This window comes from Portunus trituberculatus, chromosome 16 (assembly GCF_017591435.1).
Source record: "Portunus trituberculatus isolate SZX2019 chromosome 16, ASM1759143v1, whole genome shotgun sequence".
Lineage (NCBI taxonomy): Eukaryota > Metazoa > Arthropoda > Malacostraca > Decapoda > Portunidae > Portunus > Portunus trituberculatus.
The window spans coordinates 6,193,700-6,213,715 of NC_059270.1; the positions used below are offsets into that span (position 1 = coordinate 6,193,700).

General features: G+C 37.7%; 2 protein-coding genes across 7 annotated transcripts in view; one reads left to right on the plus strand and one right to left on the minus strand.

The window, feature by feature from the left end:
- Positions 1-2,729: 2,729 nt before the first annotated feature.
- On the plus strand, positions 2,730-19,209 carry LOC123504664 (jerky protein homolog). 2 transcript variants are annotated; one of them, XR_006674910.1, is made up of 5 exons: positions 3,956-4,009; positions 5,069-6,449; positions 15,672-15,827; positions 17,496-17,843; positions 17,967-19,209. XR_006674910.1 is itself a non-coding variant. In XM_045255419.1 (3 exons), the coding sequence occupies exons 1-2, from the start codon at positions 2,807-2,809 to the stop codon at positions 5,976-5,978; spliced, it is 1,392 nt and encodes a 463-aa protein (XP_045111354.1). In that variant the 5' UTR covers positions 2,730-2,806; the 3' UTR covers positions 5,979-6,449; positions 15,672-15,796. The 2 variants fall into 2 exon arrangements, 1 of the variants encoding a protein (XP_045111354.1); XM_045255419.1 differs by lacking the exons at positions 3,956-4,009; positions 17,496-17,843; positions 17,967-19,209 and adding an exon at positions 2,730-3,288 and having other exon boundaries at positions 15,672-15,796.
- Positions 14,784-20,016, minus strand: part of LOC123504662 (myeloid differentiation primary response protein MyD88-like) — a 27,416-nt gene continuing 22,183 nt past the window's right edge. For all 5 annotated transcript variants that reach the window (XM_045255417.1, XM_045255415.1, XM_045255414.1 and 2 more), the window contains one exon: positions 14,784-15,810. In XM_045255417.1, coding sequence (XP_045111352.1) covers positions 15,475-15,810 — 336 coding nt within the window. In that variant the 3' untranslated portion in view covers positions 14,784-15,474. The remainder of the gene's footprint in view (positions 15,811-20,016) is intronic.

Genomic DNA, 20,016 nt, shown 5'->3' on the forward strand with positions numbered 1-20,016 from the left:
AGGTAAACATTGTATTTTTGTAGTATAAACCAAACTTCATAGTGCCAGATTGATTGTATGTGTAGTTTATAACTAATGTAATGTACTGAAAGTGCTTTGTACAAGTGACTTATAAGAACTAATGAGAAACTTTGTCCAAACAGTTCTTACGGTCAAGCTGACTGAAATAAATTGGTACGAGGAAATACTGCTTTCCCTTGACCCTACAACGATGGCTTTGATCAGTAAAAACACATCATCCATGAGTCATTAGAGATCCTGACAGCACGCCTACAAATATGACATGATTTAATGAGTCAAAGGCTTTTGATAAATCAATAATTATACCAACTACTTGATGTATCATCTCTAAATTATTGTAGACAACATTGGTAAATTGTGTAACTGCAGATTCTGTAGAATGATTAGCTCTGAAACCATGTTGATATTCTGAAAGCAAGTTATTTTTCTCCAAATAATTTATCAAACATGATGCTATGACTTCAAGTAATTTACTAAAAGCAGGTAATATTGAAATTAGTCTATAATTATTAATATCAGTTTTACTGCCAGATTTGTGTATTGGGATAACTTTTGCTGTTTTCAGCTTTTCAGGAAAAATATCAATGAAAGATTAATAATGTGAGTTAAGGGAATTGATAATGGAGCCCATACATACTTTAATATTTTTGGGGAGATATCATCATATCCTGCAGTGTTAGTTTTTAGGGTTTGAAGATAACTTTCAGTTTGTGACAGATGCAGGAGGAAGATACATAGAAAATGTTGGTGGATCTGCAAGATATTTAGGATAATTCTCTTATGTTGTAGTTTCCTTATCGCCAAGCTTTAGAAAATTATCATTAAATTTGTTTGATATATCAGAACTAAAAGGTTTCAACTGTGTGTGTATGTGTGTGTTTGTATTTACTTAGTTGTATTTACCTAGATGTATTGTACAGGGTTTGACCAGGGCTTAGTGTCCTGTCTACATATCTCCATTTATCTAATTTTTCTTTAAAGCTATGCACATTATGTGCTGCAACAACTTCATCATTCAAAGCATTTCACTTTTCTACCGTTCTGTCTAGAAAAGTGTTCTCTCCAATATCCTTCATAATCTTTGCATGTCCTCTTGTCCTTCCAGCTTCTTTCACCAGCACCAGGTCTTGTTTGTCTATCTTTTCAATGTCATTAACTATTTTATACGATATTAGGTCCCTTCTTTATCTTATAATATCTTGTAAGTTTGGCAGTCCCATTTCCTTCAGCCTTTCTTCATATGTTAGGACCTTTAGTTCTGGCACTATCTTTGTAGCTATCTTCTGGATCCATTCTAATGTTCTTATTTTCTTTTTCAATTGAGCTCAGCAACCACACCACTGCTGCATATTCCGACTGTGGACATATCATATTCGTAATAATTTTTTTCATCATATCCTTGTCCAGGTACTGAAATGCCACCCTAATATTAGTCAACATTTTATATGTTTTTCCAAATATTTTACTCGTGTGTTTTTCAGGACTCAAGTTTCTTGTATAACCACTCCCAGATCTTTTTCTTCTTCAGTGTTCATTATATGTTCCTCTCATCAAATAGTTCCATACTGGTCTTCTCTTACTCTTTCCTAATTCCATTTTATGGCATTTCTTAGCATTGAATTCTAACTTCTACTTCTTACTTCACTCATAAATTTTATTTATATCTTCCTGCAGTAGCAAACAGTCTTCTTGGGTCTTTATTACTCTTAACAATTTTTCATCGTCAACAAATAAATTATTATAGCTGGTCACTCCATACTGTATGTCGTTTACATATACCTGGAACATAATGGGGGCTAACACTGACCCCTGTGGCAATCCACTAGATACTTTACTCTAGGATGAGTATGTATCCCTGATCACAGTTCTCATCTCTGTCCTTAAAGCAATCCTTTATCCAACCTAATATTATTCCTCTCAATCTTCCTATGTTCTCCAATTTCCAAAGTATGTAGTCTGTTATGAAAGACTTTATCAAAAGCCTTTTTTTTTTTTTTATCTCCAGGTACACAGTGTCCACCCATCCATCTCTGCTCTCCAGTCCTTTCACTGCTCTTGAATAGAAACTAATAAATTTGAAACGCATGACCTTCCTGTCGTGAACCCAAATTGTCTGTTCAATACAACAATTGTTTTTCTTCCAGATATTTAACCCATTTTTCTTTGATAGCAATTTCACATATCTTAACCACAACACTTGTAAGTGACATAGGTCTGTAATTTAATGGCTAAGTTAACTTTCCTCTTTTGAATATTGGGATTATGTTAGCGTGTGTGTGTAATTAACCTCGGTCGCTTGCTGGTCACCCAGTGTGTGTGTGTGTGTGTGTGTGCTTGATCATTGCCTCGTTATCATTGAGAGGTCTAAGATTGTGTCACATAATCTCACCTTATATTATAATTGACCTATATTTACATAACCAAACTTTGTAGGGATATAATAGAACAAGCAAAAAGGAAACATTAGTTGCTGTGGGTCAAATGGCAACTGCAGTAAATACTGCACGTGTGTTGAAGATTTATATAGTAAAATCCCTCTTATCCGGCATTCGAGTATCCGGCATCTTCAAGTATCCGGCACAATTTTCCCCGAGCCTTAAAATCAATAAAAAATCAATGTGTACTCATAAAATCGATTAAAATTCCTGCGCGAGGCATACTTTGTCCCCTCGCCACCAGAGCGCACTGCTTCGCGCCACCCGCGGGTGCGGCCCACTGCAGTGTTCACTGTTCACTCAGTGACTCAGTCCCACGTGTGCACTGTTTATCGCCTGATGCCTTCATCATGCCTAAAGTTGTAGAAAAGAGGAAGCGTGTTGTGCTTACACTTAAGCAGAAGGTAGACATTTGTCGACGATTAGAGAGAGGTGAAAGCAGACAGAAACTAATGGAGGAATATGGTGTGGGTTCATCAACTATTTATGACATTAAATCCCAAACGAAAAAGTTGCGCGATTACATGAAAGCCACCGACACCCCAAAGGCAGCGGAAAATCGTCACACACTGCAGTATCATCGTGGTGAAATGATGGACAAATTGTTATACGAGTGGTTCAGCTTGAAAAGATCAGAAGGAGTCACAATTACAGGCCCAATGTTGCAAGAGAAAGGGCGTGATTTAGCTAAGAAGATGGGTGAGGAAGGGGCATGCCAGTTCTCTGATGGCTGGCTCCACAGGTTCAAGGTTCGTCACGGCATAAGGAAGCCGGACATCTCGGGAGAATCAAAATCTGCCAACTTACCCTCGGCTGAAGAGTTTGTCGACAGGTAAGAATAGATTTGTTAATTTGTTTAATAAGCTTAGCATATGCTACCCATGTTTTAATAGACTAAGCCCCCTACTCTTATCCTAACCAAATTTCTTTCTCTAATCCTTGTTAAATTTGTTCATTCACTGTATGTTTAATAAGCTTAGCCTATGCTACGATGGTTAAATTTTGGGTATTATTGCAGTTTCAGCCAATACACCACACGTAACTATACACATTCTCACGGTCTACATCACACTTCAACGAGCATTTTTAACCCCATTTTACCATATCGGAAATTGGCAATAACTTCAGTACAAGCCTTCAAATGTGCGGTGTTCGGCGGGTTCTCTCTAAGTCCAGCAAGCTGCGGCGAGCCACGGAGCTCCATCACACTCGGAAATGAGCAGTACACTGACTTGCATTTGTTTATAGCTGGGGTTTGTGGGTAACTGCTGAATAGGATTCTTATTGTGTGTATAGTTCTTTTGTCCAATGACGTGCCACCACCTCTTAACACCACGAGCTGCGCCAATGGGAATTTGCTATATGTATTCGTAGGCGGGGCACAGCTGGGCAGACAGGTGGACAGAGACATCTGTGTGCGCAGTTCAGCCATGGCCACCAGTGACTAGTTGTAAAGGTTGCGAATTTGATTACTGGGAAATCATCGCTCCTGCAATGCAAGTCGGTGTACAATCGAGAAGAGAACCAGCCAGGACCTTCATCCTTTCGTTAAGGTATTGTGAGGAGGGGTATTGGTAGAGGTAGGGCATATTGTGTGAAGCTATAAGAGAACCGGTGTGGGGGGAGGGAAGCTGCCCCAAAGCAAGGATACGGTAGGTTAGGTTTATGTTAGGGTTAGGTTAGTGTTGCAGGGAGGTCCGGGGGGGCTGCGCCCCCAAAGTTAGGTTACGTTACATTAGGTTAGGTTTATGTTAGGGTTAGGTTAGTGATGTAGGGGTGTAGGGGGGTCCGAGGGAGCACAGGCCCCCCCGGCTAGGTTAGTTTTATGTTAGGGTTACATTGCTGTTGTAGGGGGGATCCAGGGAGCACAGCCCCCCTGGCTAGGTTAGGTTTATGTTAGGGTTAGGTTAGTGTTGTCGGGGGGTGTCCGGTGGGGCCTGTAAGGTCAGGTTACGTTAGGTTTTTGTCCTTAGATTTTTTGGATAGTTAGGTTTGGTTAGGTTAGGATAGTTTAGGGCTGCTCCTCCTGGCTAGCAGGTTATTATGTTAGGTTAGGATAATTTCAGTGAAAAGTAGTCATGAATTTTGTGATTTTCTCCCTTTTTCTTAAAGATGGGTATTTTCTTCCTTGGATTTTTTCGGATCCCCAAAATTGCCTCATTTTTGCTTTCCCCCACCCAAAATCCCGCTTTCCCAGGAGGTCCCCAAGTTTGTTAGACTTAGGGAAAAAGAAATTCAAGATAGGGTGTATTGGCTCAAACTGCAAATTTACCAAATTTTGTTTAATAAGGCTATGCTACCGTAACCTAATTTCGTTCTCTAAGCCATGTTATATTTATGTTATCACTATGTTTAATAAGCCTAGCCTATGCTACCATGGTTAAATTTTGTTTACTAAGCCTAGGCTATGTTACCTTAACCTAATTTCTTCTAACCTAATTTCTTTCTCTAATCCTTGTTAAATTTATGTTCATTTACTGTATGTTTAATAAGCCTAGCCTATGCTACCATGGTTAAATTTTGTTTACTAAGCCTAGGCTATGCTACCGTAACCTAATTTCTTCTAACCTAATTTCTTTATCTAATCCACGTTCTGTTTTTATTTCTTATAGGTTTGCTAAGATAGTTGAGGAGCATAACCTGACGTCTGAGCAGATTTACAACGCCGGCAAGACTGGCCTGTTCTACCGCTGTCTGCCAAGAACCACTCGTGACGTGATGGGGTTCAAACAGAGCAAGGACAGGCTGACAGTTCTGTGCTGCGCTAACATGGCTGGTACGCACAAAGTCAAGTTGTGCGTGGTTGGCAAGCACAAGAAGCCGCGCTGTTTTAAGAACGTGAATTACCTGCCTGTCGATTATCGTAACCAACGAAGTGCTTGGATGACAGCTGAAATTTTCCTTGACTGGTTCAAGCATTGCTTTGTGCCATCTGTCAAGGAAGATCTGAAGAAAAATGGTCTCCCAGAGGACAGTATGGTAGTTTTATTATTAGATAATTGTAGAGCTCATCCACCAGCAGAGGAACTTGTTGTAGGAAATATTTTTGCTGTATATTTTCCCCCTAATGTCACAAGTGTTATTCAACCCATGGATCAGGGAGTCATTCAAAATTTTAAGATTAACTATCGTAAGAGTTTCCTTCGCAAACTTGTTAATTATGAGGACGGCACAATCCCCGAGTTCCAAAAACAGTTTAATGTTAAGGATGCGATATTCATGGCTTCACTTGCTTGGCTAGACGTTAAAAGGCAAACATTGATGCGATGTTGGCGCAAATTGTACCCTTTGATTATGTTTGATGATGAGGATGATGAGGAGTTTGAAGGGTTTGGAGGTGGCATGAAAAATTCGGTGGTGAGCGAGCTGAGGGAAATGGGGGGAAATGTGCAACTTAAAGTGACAGATGAAGCGTTACGGGAATGGGTGGACGTGGATGAAAATCAGGCCGTAACATTCACTCTCACAGACGAGGAACTTATCAACGCTGTAGTAGAAGATCATTTAGAGAAAATTAGATGATGATGATGATGATGATGATAATGAGCCTAAAGTAACTTGGGAACAGGCTGCGAAACACATAGCTGGCTTTGTCAGGTTTGCTGAGCAGTGCACATACATGTCAACCCGAGATGTTATGACCCTTCACTGCATTGAGAATGAGTTCTTGTTGCAAAGAAGAAAGAGCTGCAAACAAGAAGACATTAGAAACTATTTTAAAGTAGCGTGTAAGGGAAAAGAAGTGCGGCAAACAAGTACAGAATCTGATGATGACCCGGAGGGTGTTGAATGAGAGGTGTGGGGAGCGAAAAAGTGTCACAAACACTCGTACATTTTCATATCTTTATTACATGTATACTTTATTTTTGTAACCCATCAATTTATTTATAAGAGGAAAGTATTAAAGAGAATGTTAGTAATGGATGTTGGTGAGTGTGAGGTGGCAGCGTGAGTGGCGACGCGCGGCACGGCGATCAGCTGATCTTTGTTATGGTAAGATGCGTGTTCTATTCAAGTATCCGGCAACTTCTGGTATCCGGGATGTCGGCGGTCCCGTTGATGCCGGATAAGAGGGCTTTTACTGTACGTCAGTAAATTTAGTGGTGGTTGTGGCCAAGCCAAGTTCCTCAGACTGGATGGATCTTGGTCGTGACAATGAATGAAGAGCCTGGGCCCCTCAGTTGTTCCTTTTTCCAGTGAAACAAGATTAGTAGTGTGATGGTGAAATCACTAAGGACCCTGAGTTGTGGTAGATTTACTCATAACAACGTAGTGCGTACTTACCTATATTGTTTAGGTAGTTATGAGCGGCAGCGCTGTAGTAGTTTAGGTAAGCTCTTATTAGCGTATGAATGAGCACTGAAGCCATCACTAGCTCAGGTCAGTGCCACCAGGACTAGTCAGTTCAGCTTAGTAGTAGATAGGAAAGCCTTTTTTATTTGTCCCCCAATGAATTTGCAACAGTTGTCTGCCTGTTTACCTTATCTGGACTTTTTTTTTTTTATTATTATACTTCTCTTTAGTTGTTGTTAACCATGAGTCCTTGGCTCCTGGGAGGTCATTTAGCAAGATGTATTGCAGATAAGCAAAGACAGTCTGATATACTCTGGACTTCACACAGCTTATTTTACAATCTAGTAAGTTTTCAATCTGTCTAGTTATATACATTTTTTTTATGTGCGTTATTTTTCCTTCAGATTCAGTAACATTTTGATAATTTCACTGGAGACTCAGAAAAGGAAAATACAAATTTTCTTACTTAATACTGAACAGACCCAAGAAAAATAATATTAATTACGTTACAACTAAATGACCAGCAAATTGTTGGGCACCATGGTCTAGTGTAGTGTGTATTGGCAGTATGGAAAAAAAAAAAGCTTGATGCATAGTGGTATTATTCTAGCATCTCATAATTAATTTGGTAAATCTTACCAATAGCACCTCTAAGTATTTTTGAATACCCCCCTTCCCCCTCAGCAAGCCTGAGGCCTCAGTACGTGGGGAAATGGAGGAATTGGGGAGAGACAATTAGTAAAATTTTCTCCCTTAAAAAGTCTACATACCCTCATGCCCCTAAATTAGCTGGGGAGGGCCCCAGATCCCTCCTAGGGTCTTTACCCTAACCTAACCAAACCTAACTTAAGTGTCTTCTCATGCCTCTAAATTAGCTGAGGGGGCCCCCAGATCCCTCCTAGGGTCTTTACCCTAACCTAATCAAACCTAACTTAAATGTCTTCTAGCAAGGGGGGGGGCTGCATCCCCCAGACCCCCTAGACTAGTTGGGGACTACACCCCAAACCCTCCCTAGGGTCTTTATCTAACCTAACCAATCTTAACCTAAACATCATCTAGCAGAGGGAGCTGTGCCCATCCTGCCTCAAACAATCCTCAACATCACTTTGTACTATGTCACAGTGGCTGCATGCTCACCAACAGCCAAACACACACAGAACTCTCCTTGCTCACTAGAGGGCCACAAGATTTGTCATTATGGATTTAGTTTTTGGGAGACCCCCACCAAACTCTGAGAGCCTGTGTAGGACACACTAAGGCTGGCTGCCAAATAAAACCACAAAAAATATGTTGGCCATAAACTACTTCATCACTAAATGTTAATATTTTACTGTTTCATTAGGAGGTGCTATTGGTAAGATTATCTATTATTTTTTGTTATGTCCTCTCTTCATTCAGCATTTCACACTCATAATTTGGAGCTTCTATTGTGCTGTTGGTGGTGTTCATATTACTGAAGGGAAACCAGTGACTGACTCTTACCAGAAAACTGTTTTGTTCTTTAAAGCAATTTTGTCAAATTTCATAAGATGTACAATGTGTGTGGTATAACATTTTGAATTTGCTTACCATAGCCTACACAATGTTATCCTTTGATTGAACTCTTAGTATGATGTGATGAGTATTTTGTTGGAATTCATTGTGGAAATTCAGTGGAGATTTGTTATAAAAGTTCTGTGTGTTATTTGTTATTCTTGAACTACTTCATGGGTGCTTAGTCAGTGAGTGATTTGTGGTTTACCTGTCTGGATGAATCTTGGGGTTGAAGTCAAGTGAGGGAATCAAAGCTGGAAAGGTAAATGGTATGGTTCATTTATCTAGCATCTGTTGGACAGTGTGATCATGTGGCAGTAGATTATTTTTAACAATGCTGGGATGTTGTACTTAGTGTACACTTACAATCCACAGTTCTTAACCCACCCAGAACAAAGCAGAGGTTCAAAAGTTGCTTATGCTAGCTACCATGCTCAAATAAGCTTTGAATCATTTGTGAGTGCTGTTGTGACTAAATCATGTAATATTTCTGAATACATGTATAGAAAACAAAATTGATAAATAGTTCAAGAGTGTGCTTAAGCATATGTTGTGTGTTGCCCTGTGATTGCTAGAATGATACATCTTAAAGTTTTTTCTGAACCACTGTCTTGTCCAAAGTGGTTTAAAACTGAGGATTGCCTGTCTACATGCATTACACACTAGATTAGCGTAATTTCACTTTCCACCAGATCATTTTAATACCTGTCACCATCTCATCATGGCATTCATCCTTCATACAGCATGGGAAACCTTGGGATGCATGTGTGTGGACCTGGCTTAGGTGTTGAGTACCTGACCTTCATGGAAGTTTAGGAGCTAGGAAGTCTCATTCATTCATAGATTTTGTTAACAAATATTACACTTGTTATTTTTTTCCACAGGGAGAAATAAAAGGCTGCATCTCTTTAGTAATTTTGCATTTTCTTCCTGAAGACAGTCATCACATTAGATAAAGAGTATCATTTCAGTTGATTTGTCATTTTGTCATTTCTACAAGTACAGCACACACATCCATATTCACAGACAGCCACTGTATCTGAGCAGCTTTATATATTAAACATACAATCACAATGTAGCAAACATTTATTCTAGTCAACAAGTGTATTCTTATTTTGAATTAGTTGTTATTCATTTGGTGTGGTTTGTTTTTCATTCATGCATACAAAAACATATTCTGAATTTATTCAGTGAATATCAATGCATTATCTGTTTCACATTCATGTCTGATAAATCAATATAGTTATTTTTTTTTTTTTTTTTTCTTGAACAGGTCCTTTCCATACATAACTGTAACCATAGCATTTACATTGGTAAAGAATCTGACCTTCATCACTGGACAGATTTGTGCATTTTCATGGACAGGGATTTATGCAGTTTTATTTTGTTTTGTGACAAGCTCAGCAAAAATTACATGGTAATGCTTCCTTGCAGTTCCAGTCTCCATATTACAGAAAGGATATTGAATTGTTAGAATCAGTACAAAGGAAAAAAAGATACCAGATATAAAATGTATTACTGTACATGCTTATAAAAAGACCAAAAATTGAAATTTACATTCCTTCAAGGGGTAGATTTAGAGGGAATCTGACAGTATAGGTCTTTGAATGGCATAGGAATATGAAAAAGATGACACAAGCAAAATCCTCAAGGTCAGTCAGTGAATGATAAGATTAAAAACAGAAAACTACAAAGTAAGTGGTTCTGAGTGGTAGGTGAATGAAATAGACACTATATTAAAATTGTCAGTGTTGATGTTATGGAGTTTCCTAAAAAAAAGATTAAATAATGTTTTAGATAAAAGTATTGGTGGAAACAGATGTGTTTCATGAAGAGGTTGCCACATGGTCTAATGCATTCTTAAAGATTCCTTTATTTTCTTGTTCTTACAACTTTTGATAAAGTTGATACTTCCTTCATAAAAAGTAATTGAACAGTCATTCATAACCACACAAAGCAGCTTGGCAGGCAATACACCTGAACTTTGATACGTTAACTGATCAATTAATTCCACTTTGTTGACACTTTATGAATAATCATAGTGAAATAGTGATGGCTAAAGTTTCTTTGATTTATTTTATAAGTCCTTCACATCCTCGTACCAAAAAAACATGTTCACACAACCTTATAACTTCTCCTTATAATCATAATTTATATGTATTTTCATATCAAAATATACAAATACAAGATACTACAGTGACAATAAACAAAGATGTGCTATATTTCTTAACATGCAAGTTCATGCATATACTTCTATTTAACCATTAGAAAGCAACACAGAAAAGGGTTTACCTGAAAACTGTGAATTTACTTGTAAATGTACATTTGTATAAAATAAAAATATCTCGTGTATAAAAATTATACAAGACCAACAAACTTGCTGGTCTAAACATCTGAATATCAGGTTGTCATTCTTTGTGAATGTTAGTCGAGACATGATGCACATGAGCACACATTAGTGCAGACCCACACATACACACACCCCACATCCACTCATATAAAACCTAACATCACACTTACAAGCATTCCATCACTTTTAGGTATCTATCATATATTTTTTTTCCCACTTAACTTCTTTATTTTTCTTTTCATAGATCTGGACGGTAGTCATGAATGATTTTTCTGATATTTCATTCTTCTTTCTTCCTCCTCTCACTTTCTAAGGTGAAAGCAGCAGCAAATCCTTGCTGATCATACTGTGTGTCAGTTTTACAGTGTAAATTTCTATATTCACTGTGGCCCCAATAAGTTGTTACCTGACTGCACCTTAATAAACCCATACACTTTCATGCCAAGAAATATTTATTAAATCACAAAATGCAAAAGAAAAGAGAAGCACTTCAGTGCACATCATTATCATCTGTATTTACGCCCTTATTTTCCAATTCACGGATGGATGGCTCTTGAGAACATGTACTATTCTATTATGCCAGAAAAAAAAATCTGTATACTTGCTATGCATTTCAATTTAATTAAATTTCTTATTAACACACACTTGTAAAAATCTGTTCATTGAAAGAATTGCGTAAATACTATTCTTGTACATTGAATACTCTTATTTCATAACTTCCCTGCATTTTTCATCTGTTAAGGTTCGTGTCATTATAACAATACCACATTTGTCATGTACGTTTGGTAACACTGATGGAATTTAGTTGCTTATTCCTTGCATTTCTATTGCTTCATTAGGATACTTCTATGTTCCTATCAAGTGGCAATTTTATAAGTCAAGTAGTACAGTAATATGCAACTCTCCATTGCTGTGGACATCTTTTCAAGTAAGCACCATATGGTACATATATGTACAAATGGAAAGTTGGATAGATAACAGAGGACCCTAAATTTCTTGCCTTATCTCAATGTCTATTGCAGCATTTTTCATTGTTTATGCAAGTGAAACCCATAGGTTGTAGCCCTGCCATCCATGCTATAAGTACCACTTGTACAGACAATCACAGACAAGTGAGTAAGCTTTCAGACAGCTGTTAGTAAGTTTTATTAGTTAGTCATTATATTATAAAAATATATATATATTTTAGCTTGTAATTGTATAATACACAGTCATTAGGATGCTGTATAAATAACATTTAAAAAGTAAATTAAATTAGTTATTTCCCAAAATTAAAGAAAAACAAAAATACCTCATCCTTGAATTTGCACCAGTTTTGTCGACTTTGAATTAGTAGAAAAAAGAGTAGTTCAAGAATAATATTTAATATAAACAAGGAATTCTGAAACAAACACATTACAAAATTAACAACAAAACCACTGGGCAGCAAAATTCCAGGCCTGTGACTTGTATTTTTGGAACTGTTACAGTGGATGAAAATAATTGCAGACAGTGAGCAAGCAACCATGATAGTTTTGTTATTAATAATATTTAAGATCCATCCACACAGATGGGCTTTATTAGGTAAACTTTTGCTTTGGGGGGCTAAGCTTCTCATATCCATTTATGCTACTGTCCAGATGGTATTAGTTGGCCAGTCAGTTACTGAAGCAGGATTAGATTGTGTGGCACGACATCATGGATCACAGGATATATAAAAAGAATAATGCTCGCTATTATTATAATACTAAGTGCAAAGAAAAACTATAAGGCAAAAGCTATTGTAGTCATGTGACAATATTATAGGGACTGAAACATTAACCAGAACTAGATTTTGTCAAATTATTCAGAGTGAAACCATATGTACAGTACATTGGGATACAAAATTGCCATGAAGCAGCACATTTCAGCTGACGCTCACCTATGCACTCCAGGTTTTGTCAAGATGATGCAGTGACACATCACAACATCAAGATTTCTTGGTGCATCTCCATCAGTGTTGATTTTGAAGAATAGTTAATTTACATTCACGCTCAACCTCCTTCATTTTAGAGTTATGTATTTTGCTTTAGGTTTTGTGCAACTTTTCTAATTGTTACAGTATGTGTGTTGTGGTCCATATACCCCTCACAAGTAATTCACAAGATTAGTGTTCCCTAGACATGTTCATAGTGGAATGCAAGAACTGACAGCTTGTGTAAATGATAAGTTTATATATCTGACAGCACCTTCATCCCAAATCCATCACTCGACAACCAACAGTTAGAAGCTCTTGATATTTCACTAAACATTAAGGAAAGTCTTAATGAAGCTTTGTTTGTGATTTCTTCATTTCTCAGGTTACACAGCAAAATTTGCATAACAAACCTTGGCCGTATGGACAGTGCCTTACTGGTGAATCTTTTTAACATAGCATAGATAGTCTTACTTTTGTCACTTGGGTCTTTAAAGTTGGACAATTTGAGGAGAGTGTAAAGACTGGCAATATTGATATGCAATATGTAAAATGCCATTTGTTTGTAACCTCATCTACCAAAGTCTACCCATACACTACAGGAAAGAAATTGCATGACGTGCTTATTTCTTGTAAAATTTTCTTTAGCAAATAATTACCAGTTCTAATTATTATCTATCATTAAAGACCTTCCTATGGGATAAGGCTTAGCCTATGGAAAGCAACTTTTGATGTACAAGATACGTGATAGATTTTCAAGATCTATTTGGGTGAAAATAGCATATATGATGCCAAAGAAGTATGTAAATGAATTGTGTGAATACTTTGTTGTAAGCATGGGCTACAACAAAGCTTTTTATTTCCAGTGAGCTAACCTGATGCTTCTTAGCACTGCCTTATCAATTAATAATTTCAGAAAGTTGGATAGTAAAAAAAATCTTAAGCACAACCTAATGGGTCGTATGTTGAATATGAATGTGGTCTCTCTCTCCTTTATTATGGTGCTGCCCAATGTGGGTAGCAGCCTAAAGTGGAATGGTGCACATGACTAATTTATAATTGTAATGGATTGAGTAAAATTAGTCTTGCAAGGTTTTTTACTTTTCTCTCTATTTTCATTAGTCACGCTGAATTTGTTGTACTCTGGTAGCTAGTTTTGTGTATTTTTAAGCTAACTATTACTAATTGAGCTGTGGATAGTCTACAAGATTTATTAGTTACTTCTCTTGCAAATTTTTCCATTAGGTCTGCTTTCATTTCTGAGATATATTTCATTGTTTGAATTTCACTTATTTGCCATAACAGAGAATTTTTTTTAATAATTCTATTTATTTTCATTGATTTCAATATCATCTTTAAACAAATTTTATTCATTACATTTCTAACCATCCACATATACAAAGTTCTTATTCCAAGGTGGTGTGTTTGTGACGTCTTGATGCTGAGTAATATTCACCAATGATATTCATGACTTTAGCAAATAAATAATTCATTTGACAGACCATCTTTATTTATATTTGAATACTTGATTTCAATTTCGTCTGGTGACTAAACATATAACAGTAAAGACAGCTTAAGTCAGACCTGAATAAGCCAGATATCACATAAATTGGACACTTTCAAGATATTTTTTCCTGATCTTCTATCTGGAGTGCACTGGTAAGCATTTTTGCCCTTTGAGTAATTTTAAGCCACTTAACTTGTATACTAGCTAAAATACCTAACATCATCAGTCATGGAGTTTTTTCAGCCATGTAAGACACGAAATGGGCGCATGTGTCACAGCACTACTGGCACCAGTATCAATGTTTACACCGGTGATTTAGCAAGCGTACCTCCATATTTACTTATCGTGAGAGAGAGTGTGTGTGTGTGTGTGTGTGTGTGTGTGTGTGTGTGTGTGTGTGTGTTTCACTGTTTGATCTGCTGCAGTCTCTGATGAGACAGCCAGATGTTACCCTATGGAACGAGCTCAGAGCTCATTATTTCCGATCTTCGGATAGGCCTGAGACCAGGCACACACCACACACCGGGACAACAAGGTCACAACTCCTCGATTTACATCCCGTACCTACTCACTGCTAGGTGAACAGGGACTACACGTGAAAGGAGACACACCCAAATATCTCCACCCGGCCGGGGAATCGAACCCCGGTCCTCTGGCTTGTGAAGCCAGCGCTCTAACCACTGAGCTACCGGGCGTGTGTGTGTGTGTGTGTGTGTGTGTGTGTGTGTGTGTGTGTGTGCATCGACGTGTCATTTACTTATCGTGAGTGTGTGTGTGTGTGTGTGTGTGTGCGTGCATTGACGGATCATATATGTTGCAGTACTTATTTACATAATTTCAACTGCTCAAGGTAGAAGGCATACAAAAAATAGTTAGAAAAATAAAATCTTTTGGGTAACTTGGTTTTTTGGTTAACTTGAATTGACTTTCCCCTAACTGGTCCAACATATGCGGGAGTTTACTCTATTGTGTTATCTTCATAATTTTGTTCATAGTACTGCTAGTTAAAATGTTTTATGATGATAATTAGTGAATATAGACAAAATGTGATTATATATATATATATATATATATATATATATATATATATATATATATATATATATATATATAAAATGGCAAAATTTTGTCAGGCCCTACAGAGCTTCAGCATCAATATAACTGGCACAGCACCCATGGTTATATACTAATTCAAATTCTCCATACGTTTGATCTCATCCAGGAAATAAAGGGTCCACTTTTATCTATATCTATTTATGGAGCTTATGTCCTATGTCTTTGGCTTGAATTTCTTTTAATCAAGTAAATATATGATTGACAAATACATACATATAATCTGGCTGGTTTTTATATCAATGCACTTGCAAAACTTCACTTACTGTTGCATTTTAAAAATAGATAATTAATTATAAATCTTATGCTTTTTTTTGCCTTTAAAAATTTTCTCTAGAATTCGTGATGGTCTTGAAGTGGGAGTGCTGTCATCTGGTAATAACAAAGCTGCAGAACTAGTAGTGCTCATGGGACTTGCACAGGGTGGAGTTGTAGGAACATCTGGTAAAGCTTCAAAAACACTTGTATAATCACTGGATTCCCCAGAAGTGGACGACATGCTCAGGTGAAGAACAGGCCGCTGTTGAGTGTTCTGTATGGGGATGGCAGAGCTGCAGAGGAAACCATTTGTGCCAACGGGGTCTTTCTCATCTGATGCCACCTGATCAACTTCATCTTTGCTTACCTGCAAAGGAATCAATTGTAAGTACTATATATGAAGTTAATGTAAATGATTTTGTTAGTGTTTGTACCTCATTCATGTAACTCATTCATGTAAAGGTTACAAAAGTAATGAATATTTTTGGGAAACTGTTTATGTAAGATGCTGATACTCAGCAAATTTTATGTACCTTACTTCTGCATTTGTTATAAATATTAGCGTTTGACTGATAAATTTTTGGCAGGTAAAAGAAAATAAACTAAATGGAAGAGGTGGTGGAAATCAGAAGCATCAGATATGTACATAAAAATGAATTAGTGTAACCTTTTGAGTGACATAAGTGTTAATTACAGCATGTTATCTGTTCAGAAGATCAATAAGAAACACAATTATCTTTTTTTTAACAAGTCTTACACTGCAGATATTTATTATGGAGTGAGGCAGAACACTCAAGCAGGAGGTAATTGTACTCCGGCACTTTCTCATTATTCAGGAGGGAGAACGGGCATATGAGAATGAAAAGGTATAAAAATTACTCAAATCTAGGAAGGTAACTAGTTTATTGAAGGCAAGGAATAATTAAAATGTTTATTATTGTATAAACTTTACAATGATTTTAAATAAAAAAATACTTGCTGAGAGGAATAGCATGTGCAGAAATACTTTTTGCTTGAACAAAAACTTGGTTATGTATGTTAGGAAAAGTATTTCATCTAGAGTTCTAGACACACATTTCATAAAAACAAAACAAAAACAACATTATGTATATAAAGTGGAAATATATAAAACAGCTATCAGGAAATATTTGCCATGGAGTCAAGGTGATCTTCATGCAATGATCATATATGAATACAAAGATATGATATCCATTATAGCAGGCAACAGTGGAGCAGAAACAAATATGTATTGTGGTGAAAGCAATGCACAGGCATTAATCAAGAGTTGACTTTGTCAAGTACAAAAAGGGATATGTAGATGGGACCCCATGAGTGTAGATTGAAAATCTTTTCATGTATACCACAACTATGTAAGTACTCACACACACATTGAATTAGTGACACTGTGCTGAAACTATAAATTTTTTTGAGTCACTGTGTTCAACTAGCAATGAATAACTATGGAACAGGTGGTGGTGTTTTAATGAAAAGCAGAAAATAGTACCACACACACACACACACACACACACACACACACACACACACACACACACACACACACACACACACACACACCACATAGTATAGTGTTTAGCACACTTGGCTCACAACTGAGAAGGCCTGAGTTTGAGTCCCGGGAGCAGCGAGACAAATGGGCAAGCCTCTTAATATGTAGCCCATGTTTACCTAGCAGCATTTAGGTACAGGATGTAATTCAAGTGGTTGTGGCATCAATGTCCCAGTGTTTGGTGTGTGGTGTCATCTCAATCCTACCTGAAGATCAGTCTATACAAGCTCTGATCTCTTTCTCCATGGTAAAAGCTAGCTTGGGTAACCAGCAGGTAACTATAGTGAATTATAGATAAATGAATAGAAATAGATTTACATATTGTTTATAAAATAAATGAAAATGAAAAAAATGAATAACACACAAATAATGAGAGTTTAGAGGGTTGATGCTGGCGATATTAATAGAGATATGCAATGGATTATTTCTCTATGTTTAATACTATGGATTATTTCTTTATGTTTAATACTATATATTATCAACAGCAAAGTGTCTGCATTCTCATGGTACCACTACTAAGGAGGATGAACTGATAATGCAGATGGGTGAAGAAGGTGAGGAAGCCATAGCTAATGAAGTGATCAAAGAGCTTCTGCAACTTGACACCTCAATGAGAACCATAAGGAATCCCCTCCATGCTGTGGGAATTTGTTGCTGAACACCGGCAAAAAAAATGTTCTCACAGAAGCTCATACAATGACCAGGTTACAATTTGCTCATCAACACCAACATAAAGATCCAGACTTCTGGTCTAAGATCGTATTTGTTGGCAAAAAGACTTTCCCTTTATCAGATCATGGCTGACTATGTGTCTGGAGGAGAGATATCACCAGGTATTGGCCTATTTCTAATTGGTACCAGCCAGTTATATTATGTGATAAGTAATGGAAAATTCATGTCTCTATGCACGTAGACTTTTTATTTTCATTTGCACTTTTTTTCTTTTTTTTCTTTAGGTATGACCAAAGAAACATCTTCAGGATTGCAGAAGTGGCCATGTAATCACAAATGGATGGATGGATGGAAGGTATCAGTGATATTATGAGGAATGACGGTCATTTCACAGCTGACAAATATACTGAAATTTTAGACAATTCCCTCTCTTAGAAATAACATAAGTGATAGATCAGAACCACCTGGAAAGGGAGGCCGTCTCATAATTCTGCACCCAGGAACAAGAAATGGTCTCATCAACAATGTATTCTCACAGGCAAAAAACGACGCAGATTTTCATCATAAGCAGATAAATTCCATGGTGTTTGAAGAGTAGTTCAAGAATCAGCTGCTGTTGTCCAATATTGCACCAAACTCCATCATCATCATAGACAATGCTTCCTACCACTTCATGCTACAAGAAAAATACCAGTCATCGTGAAGGAAGGCAGAACTGAAGGAATGGCTTGAAAGGAAAGGTGCTCAGCCCACTGATAAACTACTGAAGATGGAGTTGTATGATCTCACAAAGAAATGTGGAGTCACCAAAGAATACTGCACTGACAACATAGCAGACTTGGCAGGATCTAGGGGTTCTGAAGTAACCAGCCCTACCACTGTCAGTATAATGCTATTGAGCTCATTTGGGCTCAGGTCAAGCATAACAACTTTAAAATGGGTGACTTGAAACTCTTTGAGTCGCATCATGCCACACAACTGGATGCATGCTGTTGCCTAGGCTGAACTCCTTCAAGAGGAAGACAGACATAGCAGTTGATCACTTCATTGATTCTCTAACCATCAACATTGCTGAAAGTTCTGAAGAAGTGTCTTCTGATCACGGATCAGAAAGGATTAGGCCTCCAGGGGGAAACTTCTATAAAAAACATGCCTTGACTTTTAATGGGTCACTGGGGTCAGCCAGCAGCTCAGCACAGTGGTTCTTACCAGACCTCCACACAAGACACTCACTCGCATGAGTTAAGGCCAGGGTTATAAGTGCATGAAATGTGAAGTGTTCGAAATTCAGATGAACAAAGAAATGGTTTATGAATGTGCAGTGAAGGCAGTGACAGTGGATAGTTTATCTTTGCCTGTATTTGAATTTCAAACTTAATGTCACCTGTTTTGAGTAAATTAAGATTAGAGGGTAGTGCCGCGCGCCCGAGCGCGGGAAACTCGTGCAAGCTTGTCATACTTGTCGTCTTTGTGTATTTATTATGCTGCTATTTTTTAGTCACTATATTGCCTTCGAAGAGCAAAGTGGAGAGAGAGAGAGAGAGAGAGAGAGAGAGAGAGAGAGAGAGAGAGAGAGAGAGAGAGAGAGATGTATGTACATAAAAATACTAAGTTTTCATCTAATATTATCTATTAAAATTAAGTTTAGTTATATTACTACATCACAATTTGTTTATAATGTAAGTGTAAGGGCAGTAGCTTTAAGATAGCTCACCTACTGCAAGGACGAGCTTTAGCATAGGCATACTTAACTGTCCCATGTAATATACATAACCACCTGTTTAAATAATAAAAAAAAAAAAAAAAAGAGAGAGAGAGAGAGAGAGAGAGAGAGAGAGAGAGGAGAGAGAGAGAGAGAGAGAGAGAGAGAGAGAGAGAGAGAGAGAGAGAGAGAGAGAGAGAGAGAGAGAGAGAGAGAGAGAGAGAGAGAGAGAGAGAGAGAGAGAGAGAGAGAGAGAGAGAGAGAGAGAGAGAGAGAGAGAGAGAGAGAGAGAGAGAGAGAGAGAGAGAGAGAGAGAGAGAGAGAGAGAGAGAGAGAGAGAGAGAGAGAGAGAGAGAGAGAGAGAGAGAGAGAGAGAGAGAGAGAGAGAGAGAGAGAGAGAGAGAGAGAGAGAGAGAGAGAGAGAGAGAGAGAGAGAGAGAGAGAGAGAGAGAGAGAGAGAGAGAGAGAGAGAGAGAGAGAGAGAGAGAGAGAGAGAGAGAGAGAGAGAGAGAGAGAGAGAGAGAGAGAGAGAGAGAGAGAGAGAGAGAGAGAGAGAGAGAGAGAGAGAGAGAGAGAGAGAGAGAGAGAGAGAGAGAGAGAGAGAGAGAGAGAGAGAGAGAGAGAGAGAGAGA

What these genes read in the sequence shown, in the direction of transcription:
- LOC123504664 (XM_045255419.1), top strand. Translation starts at nt 2,807, where the DNA reads ATGCCTAAAGTTGTAGAAAAGAGGAAGCGTGTTGTGCTTACACTTAAG. An exon ending in GCTGAAGAGTTTGTCGACAG is followed by an intron (nt 3,289 to 5,068) that starts GTAAGAATAGAT and finishes TATTTCTTATAG; the next exon opens with GTTTGCTAAGATAGTTGAGG.